Source organism: Antechinus flavipes, chromosome 1, assembly GCF_016432865.1.
Source record: "Antechinus flavipes isolate AdamAnt ecotype Samford, QLD, Australia chromosome 1, AdamAnt_v2, whole genome shotgun sequence".
In the NCBI taxonomy this organism is placed as follows: Eukaryota; Metazoa; Chordata; class Mammalia; order Dasyuromorphia; family Dasyuridae; genus Antechinus; species Antechinus flavipes.
The window spans coordinates 713,331,910-713,347,870 of NC_067398.1; the positions used below are offsets into that span (position 1 = coordinate 713,331,910).

The 15,961-nt window shown below is 40.0% G+C and overlaps 1 protein-coding gene across 1 annotated transcript in view; it reads right to left on the minus strand.

Moving 5' to 3' along the window:
• Window positions 1-563: 563 nt before the first annotated feature.
• The window catches only part of LOC127545632 (tetratricopeptide repeat protein 28-like), a 136,496-nt gene continuing 121,098 nt past the window's right edge, over window positions 564-15,961 (minus strand). The window contains exon 3 of the mRNA XM_051973039.1: window positions 564-1,192. Within this exon, the coding sequence (XP_051828999.1) occupies window positions 1,175-1,192 (18 nt within the window). The 3' untranslated portion in view covers window positions 564-1,174. The remainder of the gene's footprint in view (window positions 1,193-15,961) is intronic.

Below are 15,961 nucleotides of genomic sequence, written 5' to 3' on the forward strand. Positions count from 1 at the left end.
ACTATAAAAAATGAAAAAAATTTCTTTGTCAGAACGGGTAGTTTGAAAAATGTGATCCTGGAAACTATAGGAACACAGCTGTAATCAAGCTCCCCTCACCCCACTCAGCAACTTCCAAATGCTTGGGAATCACCATCAGTCTTCTCCTCTCCAGGACATTTATCCCATTCCTTCAAGCAGCCCTCGTGGGTTATAAAAGCAAAGGTTTTTCCCCATCCTGGGTATTCTTCTCTGGACACTCTGGCCCTTCTCAAAAATTGATCAAGTTCTTCCCCTCAGGCCCACAGAGGCTCCCCAGCTGGGGAGGACAGAGGCCATCTGTGGCGCCGGACAGCTGGAGTCCTGAAGGCTCCTCCCCGAAGCACGGATCTCCTAGCCAACAAAAGCACTTCGGCTACGGCTCTGCCCACTGCACGGTCCCAGAAAGAACCTCAGAGGATATCTGGTCTGACCCTGTTTGGACAAGAACCCCTCCTCATTCCTGTGTCTGTGCTGCCCAGGGACTCAGCTAAGTTGGTCATGAAGTAATTAATTGTTTTTGTCCACAGCAACTCAAACCATCTACTAATGAGGGGTTACTGTTGGAGGAAGCAACTGTGTAGATTAAATCGTAGAAAGCCTGCCACATGGGGGAGCAGATAAAGACGATAAGTTATGGCCCCTGCCTTCAAGAAGATTACGATCTAGTAGGAGTAATAAATCATGCACCCAAATAAATACAAATTAGACTATAAGTATACATGAAGTACATAAAAATGATAGATGGAAGTCAAACAGAACTCCGCAGCTTATGAAAGTCCCCGAACAAAAGAAGAACCTGGAGCGACAACACTTTGTTCTGTTAGCTTTGTTTGTCTTTAATGGAAGAATACATACATATGGATATGTATGTACATGCTTTTGGTTTTAACACTGAGATCCTGGGTAATCCTTATTATCTCCATTGTGAGCCTTTCTTCCCCATATCCTTTCCCATTTGGTGAATTTTTATACATCCTCATGCCAATTCTCCATGCTCCATCCAGTGCAATTTAAATCTCCTCATACGAAGATAGCACAGTATATGATTGATAACATTCCCATTTTTCTCAAACTGACGCCGTGCAGAGAAAATTTCCTTTTAGTTTGGGGGTAGGGATGGAAGAGAGAGTCTTCTGTCTAGGGCTCTTCCCCTTTACACAAAAATAGCCCGCTAAAAAAAAAAAAAAGAAGGAAAAAAGAAAAAAATTCAATTCATGAGTCTTTAAAGGGAAATTTTCACACTATGAAAATAGGAAAACGAATATTCAAAGAAAGCACCATACAAATATTCATTTCCTGAATAGAAATTGCATTTCTGATCATAATTGTTAAAAATTACAGAAAACAACACTCTGTCCTTTGGAATCATTGAAAATGTGGCATCAGATGGTAGATACATTATAGCTAAAATGTAGAAGTATTAATGGCAAAATGACAGCATTAGTAAATTAAAATAATGAGCTATTGTACAGAAACGTGATGGTGCAAAAAGAAGATGTACATAATACTAAGTCCTATTGCCAAAAAGGAAGGGAGGGGGAGGGAAAAAAGGAGAGAGGGAGAGAAAGAGAGAGGGGGGAGGGAAGGAGGAAGAGAGGGAAGGAGGGAGGGAGGAAGGAAGGGAAGGAGAGAGAGAGAGAGAGAGAATTGATCAAATACTGGGAAAGAGGGATTAGTGGCTATAAAATCCCTTAGTTGGGAATCTTCCTATGGGTTACCATACAAATGCCTTTGTCTTGTCTAAAGTGAATGAAAATGACAAACACTTGCACCTACTGAGGAAAATGGCTTTTACTTATCAGGGTGGATGGAATAAGGAAGCATGAAAAGCAGATTCTTCTAGGGAAGAAAAGTAAAGTCAGGAAGTGAAGGGCTAACAAAGGGACTATAATCAGAGATATGGGGGGAAGACAAACTGCATTAATTAATTTTCTTTAAGAAATGAGACTAGCTGCACAGTGAGATGAATCGTCTCATTTGCCAAGTGCCCCGAGTGGCAAAGTCAAACAAATAACTCTGTAATTCTTCATTAGTATTTCATCAAGTTTAACCATTTGAAGACCATTTAAAAAAAGGCATCCACCCCCACTGTTTACTGAATTAAACAAATATTTATAATTCCTCTTCTCCTTTCTATATGATTCTTTGCATCCAAGTGGAAATGGCATAAATTCACATTTGCACACACGCGTGCGCGCACACACTGAGCAAGGCAGGGCTTAGATGTCCCATGAAACCTTCGGTTATCCCATAAGCAACAAGCAGTGTTGCATTGGCCCCAGCTCCATGCAGACCCCTAGCCCGGGGACTTCAGAGCACAGACCACGGACAGCAGAGGTTGGCGGGGTCCTCCGAGTTCATCTTATGGCGGTCCTTCATTTGACAGCCAAGAAAACAAAGTTCAGAGGCTCTGTGGAAATGGCCGAGCAGGAGGCCAGGTCTGGTTCCCCAACCTGGATGTGGCCTCTGTTTCTCCAATGTTTGAGCTTCGTGGACACATCATCAAAGGCTCGAGCCTTCCCTAAACCACAGCCCTGTGTGTGGGGTCAACACTCAGTGGGGAAATTGAGTGGAAAGAGTTTTCATGAGTCAAGTGTTTGTTGCCAGAACGTATGTTATGACCCAGCCAGGTCTTTGCGAACTCTGACAACTTTTCATTTAGAGCGAGTGGCTAGAACAGGCACTCGGTGACAAGGACTAACAATTAACTAGTTTCCCTGATTAGGACTTAGTCTCTAATGCATCAAGCAATTATAACCTGGCTTGCCCTGCCCACCTCAGAGGCAGACGCCATGGTCCATCTGCGCTCTCTAACTCATTAGCTGTGACCTTAAGCAAACCGCCACATTTTAAGGGCCTGCTGTGGGCCAGAGGCGAGCTTCTCCATAAACGAGGAATCTGGGCTCTCTCATTTATTTCTTAGATCTCTTCCAGGTCTAACAATCTAGGAATCTGGAAAATGCAGCGCTATTTCTCTTGGTTCTAAACAATAGCAGAACACATGTTAAAAGATCCAGACCATGTGCCTTCTCTTTATGTGCAAAATCTCTCTTTGCAAATCGTGCCAGTCCAAAAACTCTGGTTCTGTGTCACATGGATGGGAATGGCTTTTGCTCATAATGAGAGGGCTCCAGGGCAGTATCACGCTGCCATCAGCAAGATGAGAGGCAAGAGAAAGCTCCAGAACATCAGCCTTTGGGGGAGGTCGTGTGCCAAGATGAGGGATTGAAGGCAACAGAACGGGGAACAAAGAGGAGGAGAGTTCCACGGAGAAGAGGACGAATTACAGAGCAGGGCTTCCAGAAGCACGAGCAAGAGTCAGAACGAAAAGGCCCGCTGTGGCTGCCAGAGGCCAGCTGGAAGAGCACTGTCCCGGCACTCCTGGCCTAAAACCCATAATGGAGCCCTGATGATGAAGTGTCACAAATAGCAAGCCTTCCCTCAGAAAGGTCCACAAAACTCCCTGGGACAAAAGAGATTCAACTCTAAACTTTTACCACGTAGGGAAGGGAAAGAGAGAATAGGCATTTATAGAGCACCTACTGTGTACCAGGCACTAAGCTAAGCACTTCGAAAATGTTTATTTTATCTTCACAAAACCCTGGAGTTAGGTACCATGATTGTCCCATTTTTACAGTTAAAGAACTAATTCAGGCAGAGATTAAGTGGCTTGCCCAGGGTCACACAGCTAGTTAGTGTCTAAGTCACATTTAAGCTCACTCCTCTGGATGCCAGACCTAGCACACTGTAGCATGGTGCCACTTTGGCCACTGAGGTGAAACAACTGCGCCCCTCTCTCTATGCAGACAAAAAGCAAGGTGAAGGAGAAGGGTGGGAGGCTTAAATTCTGACCCCCAGAACCTATGAGAGAGACATCCCCATGGAACTGTGGGGGCTAAAAATAATTCTATTACTTGACTCTAACTTGCTATTTATCTTTTCTTTATGTCCTGATTAAATGCTTTTGCTATTGAATTAGTGAATCCTACATGGTCCAATGCACTCTAACAAGCATTTATTATGGTCTAATGTTTTAAATGATGGTATTAAACTGATAGGGGCTTGAGCCATATTTTTAAACCAATGTACATTAAAACTAGAGAAAGCAGCAAGAGGCGCCAAAGCCACTATATACCAGGTTTCATTATGTAATGGATGTAACAAACTACTTCCTCCAAATTTTATCTTCAAAACATTTGGGTCCTAAGACAGCCGCGAGGGTTAAAAATGTAATCCCTTTTTACACTTTGCATCCAATCCATACAGTTCCACTAACAGATGTCAGCTGCATCCGAGGTGGCGGGTTAGTGACTGGCTTTCTAACAATCTACCTTTAAGGGCAAAGAATTCAGATTTCACCTCATTTAGAATTTTCTTGACGACATAAAACAAAACAAAGAAACACTAAATTGGGTTAACAATTTTACCAGGATTACAATTCCTCCAGAAAAAAAATACCAGTGCATTGCCACAGCTTGTGAAGAACCTGGGTGAAAGAGGCCAATTGTTGACTGAACAAAAAAGAAGTCACTAGCCCTGGCACCCTGCCAAGTCAACTCTCCTCTGGTGGTGAACCCAAATCAGAGGTGGAGAACGGGCAGACGCAGGAGAAGGAAAAGCCATAGGCATTTATTTATGGCGGAGAGATGGCAAGGAAACAAGAAATGTTAAGAAACACTAGTTGGTTACCTCAGTCATGCACATGATTGAAAGAATTCACTTGTGAAGATGCCAGGGACAGATAATGGCTTTCTAACCCCACTGGTCTTTATCCTTATAGCAATTTGTATTAGCAAAGAGAAAGCGAAGCACTACAGCATTGCTCCGATGCATCCTATTAGTTACCTACTCAATTTCTGCTGGCATTTCCTAATGGCAAATGAGTTGGTATTGAATATGTCCCACAATTTATTAAATTCTTAACACAACTGACTTACGGGAAACAAGAGGAATCAAACTTAAATAAAAAGAGTCAAAGGGAGTTAGTGAAATTTGGTCAAATGCTAATAGAAATTCTCCATGGTTAACCTACTTCTCCAAAAAGGCTTTTGAAGAAAATAAGCCAGGAATCATTAGCCTGAAAACTATTCAAGAAAATATTTTGAAATCAGTTCTCTCTCGAGTAAGGAAGCGAAATGGAGCAGAGGCACAGTCCTGAAGAAAAAGTACATGTGTTAAGCTTATATTTCCCAAGTCCTGAGTAGATATTAAATGTACAGTTCCGTTTGAACTCAAATATAGTTTATTCAAAGGAGTTTTCTCTGGTTTAAAATTTTAACAATAAAACTATTGTAAGGGGTCTGCTTTTTCTATTCAAAAATCTTCTCCCACATTTTGGGAACACAGGCATTTTGAAGCATCTAGCGCTGCTCTTGGGACATCGAGATACGCCATGAAGGATCCTATAACATTCGGGAATAGCGGGCAGAAATCTCCTAGGAGGCTTTTCTTACTGACTTTAGATGCTAGGCAATTCTACTCGAGAACTTTTTTGAAGGTGGGAGGACTGTGGTTTGTATCTCTTTGCATATTCAGTTGTGAATACATAAATAAATTATCAGACACAATTCATTCATATTTGATACTGCCTCTTCCTTGTTCCTTAGAATATCATTGGTCAGGAACAAGCGGATGTGGAGAAAGAGATGAGTGACAAAAGTGAATCTGAGAACTTTCCTATCTGAAAAATCTGGTACCTTCTCTCATTGCCACTTCTTGATTAGGCCACTTTGGGAAGAGAGGAGGACAAGGGAACAATAGAGTTAATGACCAGAATCTTTGCTAAACAGTTCTATTATCCTCCAATTTATGAGCAGCATGGTGCACCACCAAATCTCCTGCATCCAACAGAAAAATGGTTTTCAGGATTTTGCATAAAAACTAAATAGAAAGCTAAGGATATTCAACCACTCCCTTCATTTGTCTTTCCTCAAAGAGTGATATAATTTCAGGCAATAGAAAGAGCCCAAATACAGCTGATCAAGAAGACTAGCATCAGTCAACATTGATGGTAAAGATGGACCCACATTAGACTGAGAAGACACAAAGACGCCTTGGGATCTGGACTCAAGGAGCTTACTGCAGATCTGGAAGCAAGAGTTAACCATAGTGGTCACTAATAATGCAATGTGACACATGCTAAGTACCAAAGGAATGTTATAAGCAGGAAATCTATGGGGGGTGGGGGAAGACTAGATCGCTATTTTATGTTAAAAAAAACTTATTATGAGTGTTCACGTTGCTGTAAAAATAAAATGGGTTTGGGTCATCTATTCAGCTTTTCCCCCACCGGAATTATTTTCTCAGTTATCCAAGATCATGTTTCTACCACCATACCTTTTGTCTTCTTATCACATTGCTCACAAACCAAGAACCTCACAGACAAGAATATGATTTTTAGTTCACTTAATAATCTTCCACAAAACATTTTTTATCATGGGAGAAAATACTATTACAATGAAGAAATGGTTACAAAATCACAAGGGTAGAACTGGATTAAATGAGATTCATACTTAAAATTCAGAGTGGTTTGATATTTTGAGTGACAATATATAATTTTGCGAGTACACAATTAATTGCATTAAATTCTGCAATATGCAGGAACCTAAACACTTATAATAGACTATTCCTTATCACAGCAATCCCATAATTTTCATTAGCAGTTAACAATTCTGTTTCAGCCACCTTCTGCATGCTTTCTGATAATTCTGGATTCACCGCACCACACAAAGAATAAGACCATGATTTAGTTATAATTTCATAAAAATGAAACATGAGGAAGAAAAACTGGAAAGAGATCAATCATTTGAATCACTGCACCGTATTGGGGGGGAGGGGAGAGAAACCTTTTGACTCCTATATTCTATTTGCCTTTGGCTGCTTGCAGCCCAGCAAAACAAAGCATATTATTTGGCAAAACTCCCAAGGCTACATTGCTTCCTATTCAGGAACAGAGTAAAAATGGCCTGATATTTCTTTCAACTATTCCTTAGCCTATTTCTAAAACTTTTGTAAAAAGTCAAATTCATTTATCACACATTCACAGTGAATCAAAAGATAAACGAGGTCAGAGCTGGCATTTTACGTTGCCTCGGTGAGAAGGGGCTTTCTAGTCTGACTCTTAGGTCAAATTGTATCCTCCATAGGAACAAATTTGATCAGTCTATTAGAAGTGTCATAAGTGACATGTCTAGTTGAGGAAACTAAGGCAGACAGAAGTTAAGTTCCTTGTTCTGGGTTCCCCAGCTCTGTCCCCAGGCTCTAAGGAGGATTCACACTCAGGTCTTCCTGATGTCAAGCCCAGTGTTCTATCTGTGTTATCACCTAGCTGCCCTCTAGCTTATATGTGTCCACACACATATGCACACAGACATAACATACATATGTATGTGTACACACATCTTTATAACATATTTCAACTAGAATTCAATTCCATAAACATTTATTAAGCTCTTTTTGGGGTAGGTGCTGGGGGGGAGGAGGGCACAAAAACAGGAGTCCCAGAAAGTTCTTCCCTGGTGCTGGAACTTTAAATAAAGGTACCATCAGTCACATGAGATGCCTTCAGCTCCCTTCATCTTTGGGGTATCATTGATAGAGGGAGGGTTATAAAGTGGTTCCTCACTTTCCTCCATCATATTAAAACTCCATTGCTACGGCCTTGGCTCAAGCTGTTTGTGGTGAAGTAACAGGAGGCAGTTGCTATGTTCTAGCTCTCTGAGTGAGGAGGATGGTCACGGACTAGGCCATCCCTCCATCTTGCTACCCAACATGTCTTGGTGTTCAGAAACTCAACATTCTCCAGAAATTTCCCAGCCCACTATCCAGGAAGGACTGAGAGAAGTCCAGGAAATTGGGGTTCAAGAACCACACAGTTCTCTGAGACCCTATTAGAAGTTTTCTTGACAAAGATAGTGCCATTCCCTTCTCTAGCTTGTTTCACAGAGGAGAAAACTGAGGCAGGCAGAGTTAGTGACTTGCTCAGAGTCACACAGCTTGTGTCTGAGGCCCGATTTGAACTCAGTAAACAGGTTTTCTTGTTTCTAGGCCCAGTACTCTATGCACCTGGCGCCCCTCAGCTGCCTACTCTCAGACTGGGGCCAAAAGACTTCAGGATTCATAGCATCCAAGAAGATTCTAGGATTTAGCATTCAACAGCTGGTCAAATTTGGTCTGCTTTATCTTTGAGTCCTGGTCATTAGAATTTGGGGGAGTATTATAAACTTATCCTGTTGACTGATCATCTGGAGAAACATCAGCAGTGGTGATAACCAGTATCTGATGCATTTGTGAAAGCATCCCTGCTGATCTGAAGGCTGCGGGGGTTTATGACCTAGAACATTACAAGTTTAGATAACTGGATTTAACTGACGTAGATCTTAAAGAAGATGCCCTTGTTGTCCTTTGACTAATATTGAAATAGAGGACTTACACTGTAAGACAAACTCAGGATATGGGTGGGTGTCAGGGAAAGATCCATATACTTTCTTCAATTAATATAATTTAATCAATGTAGGGACTGTGGAAAAAAACTTTAATTGTGTCAAATGTTTTCCACTCAGTGATTTCTTTGGACATGGCCTCTAGGTCTGGGTAAAGCTCATTAATTAATAGACTCTCAACATCAAACGCCATGTTCCAAAGCTAAGGAGTTCAGCTCCAGAGCTGGCGCCAGGACCCTCAAGGTGACCCCCCACCTCCCTGAGGAGAGGAGAACGGTTTCCCTCTAACTCTTGTTCTCACCAAGGACTATGTCATTTGAGAGAAAGGACCAACAGGAAACCAAGCATCTGTGCAGGAGCAGAAAGACACACTGTGGACGAATACAGGTGCAGAGAGCTACAGAAAGCTAACCCCCAAGAGAAGAGACAGCCTCGGGGAACATGCAGGTATGAAGAATGACCTACAATGATATCAGTGTCAAGAAAAAATCCTGTTCTATGGCTCTCAATTGGGATGGTGTCATGCTCTTTGAAGCATCCTCCTGAGACCATGAACGTAGAGTCTTTGAGGAGCATGAAGACTTGGATGACTGTGTGGATGATTTCAGTTGAACCCATTCTGCCTCACGTAAAAAGTAGGTACAATGACTTTTTCCATCTATGCTTTCTGAGGGTGTTCTGACTGAGAGAGTATGAAGGATCTCCCTTTTCTCTTATTCTTTTGTCCATCATCAGGGAATTTCTTTTCCTCTCATCTCCAGAAGACCTGACTTACAAGTTCATTGGCAATTAGACAAGCAATACTTTTTATGCAGTGACTATGATAATGTGGGTATCACCAACCCACCAAGTAGAGCAATATTATGAGATGTCTCTAGCTCCCGCTATTATGTCAGAACTAATAATTAACACTTTTGTAACTGCATCCTGGGAATGACTAAACAAATTGCAGTAGATGAATATCAAGGAATATCACTGTACTGTAATAAATGATGAATGTGATGAATACAGAGAAACAAGGAAAGAGATACATAAACTGATACACAGTGAACAGCAGAGCCAAGGAAATAATATAATACAACTGTATAAGAGATGCAAAATGACTACAACAAAGCACCACCAAAAAATCCAAGTGATTGTAAAATTATAATGAACCAGTATAACTTGGAAGAAGGAAAATGGGAAGACCCTCCCACCTCACTCTTTGCAGAGGCAAAAGGTGTACAAACACAAGAATGTGTATTCAGCCTTTTTTTCATGCATGGATCAGTTATCTCAATGTTTTTTAATCTTCTCTTTCTTTCTTTTGACTTTAAAAATATAATACGTTCCCCAAAAAAAACTATTGGAGTCTAAATGCAGATCACTTTTTTGTTTTTTTCTTTCTTGTGATTTTTCCCTTTTGTTCTGATTCTTCTTTCACAACTTGCAATGTGGAAATACATTTAATATAATTTCATGTGTATAATTCCTTGCCATCTTGGGGAGGAGGTGCGGAGGAAGAGAAAAAAATGTAAAAATCAAAATCTTATAAAAGTAAATGTTAAAGTCTGCAGTATCTCTACACACCTGTCACATTGGCTAAGATGACAGGAAAAGATAATGATAAATGTTGGAGGGGATGTGGGAAAACTGGGACTCTAATGCATTGTTGGTAACGTTGTGAACTGATCCAACCATTCTGAAGAACAATTTGGAATTATGCCCCAAGGGCTATCAAACTGTCCAAAGCCTTTGATCTAGTAGTATCTCTAGTGGGTCTGTATCCCAAAGAGATCATAAAAAGAGGGGAAAAGGACCCACATGTGCAAAAATATTTGCAGCAGCCCTTTTTGTAGTGCCAAGGAGTTGGCAAGTGAATGGATGCCCATCACTTGGGCAATGGCTGATTAAATTATAATATATGAAAGTAATGGAACATTATTGTCTATAAGAAATGATCAACAGGACAAAAAGGCCTGAAGAGATTTACAAGAACTGATGCTAAGTGAAGTGAGCAGCACCAAGAGAATATTGTACAGAGCAAGAAGAATGGTCAGTTCTGTTGGATGTGACTCTTTTCAACGTCAGGTCAATTCCAATAGACTTGTGATGGAGAGAGCCATCTACACCCAGAGAGAGAACTATGGGGACTGAATAAGGATCAAAGCACAGTATTTTCACCTTTTTGTTGTTGTTTGCTTGCTTTTTGTTTTCTTTCTCATTTTTTTCTTTTTGATTGATTTTTCATGATAAATGTGAAAATATGTATAGAAAAATTACACATGTTTTAACATAGATTACTTGCTGTTTAGAGGAGGGGTGGGAGAAGGGAGGGAGAAAAATTTGGAACACAAAGTTTTTTTTTTTTAATTTTAAATTTTTATTTAATAATTACTTTATATTGACAGAATCCATGCCAGGGTAATTTTTTTACAACATTATCCCTTGCACTCATTTCTGTTCCGATTTTTCTCCTCCCTCCCTCCACCCCCTCCCCTAGATGGCAAGCAGTCCTATATATGTTGGATATGTTGCAGTATATCCTAGATATAATATATGTTTGCAGAACCGAACAGTTCTCTTGTTGCACAGGGAGAATTGGATTCAGAAGGTATAAATAACCAGGGAAGAAAAACAAAAATGTAGATAGTTCACATTCGTTTCCCAGTGGAACACAAGGTTTTACAAGAGTGAATGTTGAAAAATACCTTTGCATATATTTTGAAAATAAAAGGCTATTATTTTTTAAAGTAAATGTTAAAATTAATCTTCATATGTAATTGGAAAAAATAAAATATGATTAAGCAGAAAAAATGCTATGTGTTACATTGGATAGCTCTCTGGGAGGAAGAGAAGGAGAGAATATTGGAAATAATTATGGTGATGTAAAAATATAAAATAAATCAATAAAAACTTTTTTCCACTTTTTAATTTTCCAATTAAATGTAAAAAGGTTTTTTTTAACATTTATTTATTATAAGATTTTGAGTTCCAAATTTTTTCCTTCCTTTCACTCCCCCTTCTTCAAAATGGCAAGAAATCTGATATGTTATTCACGTACAATCATATTAAACATATTTCCACATTAGTCATAAAAAACTGATTTAAGAAAAAATATGATTGCTCTATTCTAAATTTCTTCCATTCTTAGTAATGTGAGGATCAACAGCTGATATCTTCTTTCTGTTTGAAGTGGAGAGAAGGAATTACAGAACAACTCCTCTTTCTCTCACTGAGGTCATACCAATCCAAGAAGCTTCCCTAATGGACCCCGAGTTTAGGGAAGCAATGCGGGTGAAGTGGGTGATTTCCCACTTTTGAATCTTAATTCAATACTGTAGCCTGTCCATGAAGAGTTTATTTAATTGGGGTCAGCTGTCCCTTTTCCGACTTTTTTTTCCAGGTGGCTGTGACTTGACCATATAACAAATAGCACATGGTAGCATATGATCTAGTTCAACCACAAGTAGCAGGCAGGGCTTCTGGAATTTTTCTCTTGGAGCTCCAACCCTCCATTTCCTCTCTTCCTCCACATGAGAGCGGCCCCTTGGTTTTTACTGACATCTTTTCCAGAAGTTGAACAGAAGAAGAAAGGCTTGCTGTGACGTCACCATGTTCTTCCCATTTTCTTTCACTGGATACACACATGGACCTGTCAAAGTGGGTCTACAACAGTCAATTCAGTGTCATCATCTTCCTCACTGAAATAGCCAGAGCTCAGATGTTTAGAATGACTGTTAAGGATTCTATTTTTGAATTACAGAAGTTATTATTAATAAGCTAGTATGGGCTTGAGCTAAGGAATCCCTTGTTAATCCATGTGCTTACAAGTTTCACTGACAGTCAAAAACATCTTCTGAAGAAAGTCTTTCATGATCTTCCTACTAGTGTCCTCCCTCCTCAACTCTCTTTATTAATTTTGTATATATTTGGTACATATTTACACAAGTGATATCTCTCCCATTAAATAGAATGTTTCTTTGAGGATACAAAATATTTTCTTCTTATCTTTGAATCCCCAGTACTTAAAACTGGGAAAATTAATAAATGTTTGTTAATTAACCAAAAATTCCCCTAAACTCAATTGTATCTCTCTTGCTACAGCTATTTTCAGGGCTCAGCTTTGAAGGCATGGTAAACCCCAAGTCCATAAGCTCCCAGGAGGTCTGATCCCCCCAAAATTGTTTAGAATGCAGCAGATTCAATCACTAGTTGAAGAAAGGAAGTTCCCCTCTCCCTGTACTTCTGGTAACATCAGGACTGAAATACGTGTGGATGTAGGGATTTATTCTTATGTATTTACAAGATCCACAATAACAACTTTCACACATTAATGATTATTGTTAGACCCTGATAAAGAAGAAATAAGAAACTCATAGTCAATCCCTTCAAGGGCACAACCAGTTCATACTAATGCAGCCCCCTGCTTTCCGAATAACAGAGGGTCCTTTTCACAACCTATTCCTTTTATTTTTAACATCATCTCTCCAATATTAAAAAATATAATTGAAAAAAATTCTCCTGAGCCATCAAGAATTGACTTGATATCGGGCACACACACTGATGTTCAGTTGTACAACTGCTGGATACTTCCCCCAGCCTCAGAAAAGGCCTGGCACTTTACCAAGGCCTATGGGACCGAGGCAAACAAGGAAAACAAAATGGCTTTACCAATTTGGGTGAGGGACTAAATCCTTGAAAATTCACCTGATAACATTAAATCAAATGAAAGCAGCTATGTCTTTCACAAAGCACCGGCGTCCCATCCCACTCCACATCGTCACTGGGTTAGGGAAGACTACTGCTTGAGTTTGTTTCTTGCACTTATTGGCTAGCCAGACCACATAATTTATACAGATCACCCTCCCAATAAATCTCTATTCTTTTTAAATAAATTAAAAAGGCAATCCTCAAGAGGACTCAAAGGCAGTTTTCCACAATGTTAGGACAATAAGGTAATCAATCTTGTCATTCCACTGCCTCGGAATGATGCTAGTGTTCTTTTCATAGTTCAACAACATCAGACAAAGGTGAGGGGGAAGGGGTCAGTCTTGTGATGAAAGGGACTCTCTTAGTTCTTACTTGCTATACTTAAGTCAATCTGTAGCCCTGACCGTAGACATCAATGCTAGATGAGAATGCGCGCTGGCTCTTTTCTTGAAAAGACCTGAAGTGCTCCTCATCATAAGAGACCCGTTCTGCCCCCGTCTCTAACTATCACCAGTCCTCTGGCTCGCTTCACTGAGGCCCTGCTGCCCGGCACATGGCAGGGACTCGATAGTTGTTGATTTGATGTGTGTTTTAGAATTTCTCTGAGCAAATATTTCCTGTGTTTAATGTTGTCTTTTGCACTGCGTGCCATAAGCAAGAGCTACCATTTTAAAAGCTAAGAACCACCCAGATGTTAATAATGGAAAAGAGACAGGACAAATTAATAAATGACAACAAACAGCGCTCGGTTTCAGTCAATACCGGCCAGTGATGACTTCAGCGCAGTGATCCAGAGATTAGAAGTTACAAAACCAATGGTCTATTTCAAGCGCTTGCTCGCCTGGCTAGACCCATTCTGATTTCATGCTTCAGAAAGAAACATTTCACATAAAGTCTGTATCATGAAAAAACTGAACAGGTTAAAGTGCAGATCAATAGTGGAATGATGATCTTCTCCAATTCTGCACTCATAACTACAACTCAGTCAATAGACTCATGTAAATCAATAATTTGTTATACTTGCTACATTTATAGACTCCGATCTTTAATATATACATAGCAATAAAACAACATATGTTTTTGATACTGTGTAGCATTCTGACCTTAAATGTGTTGAATAAAAATATTAATTTTACACTTACCTTGATAATAAAAAATAGGATTTCCAACAACATTCCCAGTTCTTCCCTAGATATCTTCTTTTAACTATTTCTTCAAGATGGAAAGATGTACATCAAGAAGTTATTGTTACTCTGACACAATTTTACAAATATTCTTAGACACACAGAACTGGTCCAAAATATCATTAGCTGAGAGAGAGACAGAGACAGAGATAGAGAGAGACAGAGAGGGATTAGACAGAGAGAGACAGAGAGGGATTAAATATTTCCAATTCTAGAAGACTTATTATAAATAAAAGTCTAATTCCCACAGGGCATCTTATATGCTATGATTTGCTTTATAGATTTGTTATTTAGAAAATTTAATAAGATACTGCTATTTTAAGGAAAGATTTCCGTATATCTCACTACTGCACAAATACAGGATGGAAGAGGCACGACCAGACCATATTTCCTTTGGAAAAGATCAAAGGGATTAAGCGGAGGGAGAGCTCCCCAGCACATGGTTCAGGCTGCCTTTTAAGATGCGTTCAAACTACAGGAACGATGGGCCTGCAGTTCCCTGCCCGGCTACCGCATTTTGGGAAGGCCACTGACAAGCTGCTAGATAATTATCACAATAGCTAGCATTTGTATTTAACATTAAAGTTTGCACAAAGATGATCTCATTTGGCCCCATAACAAGGCTGGCACAGGTGCTGTCATCATCTCCGCTTTGCAAACTGAGGCAGAGGCCGTAATGACTGCTAAATACAGAAATGGTTAGACTGGAAGACTAGAGTGGGGAGTGGGCAGGGGAGGCCGACGTAGGCTGTGCACAAACATTAATAAGAGAAAAGGGAGTTTATTCCTACACAGAAAACGGAATGCTGGGTGACAAGGAATCACAGAATGATTAGAACAAAATCCAAAAACTTGTCATAACTGGCATAGTCAGGTGGAAGAGACTGGGGAAAGATGGAATAGGAGGAGGCTGTTGAGCAGAGCTCCCCCATAGCTCCTTCAACAAGAATCTAAGAAGGGAAGTGCAAAACCTCAGAGTGAATGGGAAATCTCAGGGCAAACCACTAGTGGTTATTTTTCTAACCAAAGATCACAGATTCAGACCAGGTTAGCAGCCAGACCAGGTAGTGAGTCAGGATGATAGAATAAGCTCTCCAGGGTCAGACCAGGAACACAGGGCTGTCATTCCGATCTCAAAGGAAGACCAGAGCCCCTCAGCCACCAGCTTCAAAACAGGAACGTATACTGCTGTCCTCAAACCAAGGGTAGGCCTTTAGTTCTATTATTCTGCCCTATAAAGTCTTTCACCTAGCTGACAGCTGACTGGGACAAATGATTCCCCACTGGATCTCCATCCATGGCAAGTCTGCAGCTGGGTTACCTAGACCCAAAACCTGGATCTGTGTCCTGGAAAATCCAGGAAAGCAACAATCAAACTGTGTGCCTCTGATTAGATCACATGGGATTCAATGATAGTTTGCAGTATCCTGAATGTAAGAAAATTCCCACCATAAGTAAATAATAAGGTGGGAATGTCCAAAACAGCAAAGGAAAATAACTCTTAAATACTTGCAAGCAAAGCCTCTAAATTTAGACATAAAGTCAGTTAAAATTCCTATAAGAAATATAGAAAGATATTTTTAATATTATAAATGAAATGAGTTAATTAAAGGAAAGATTTAG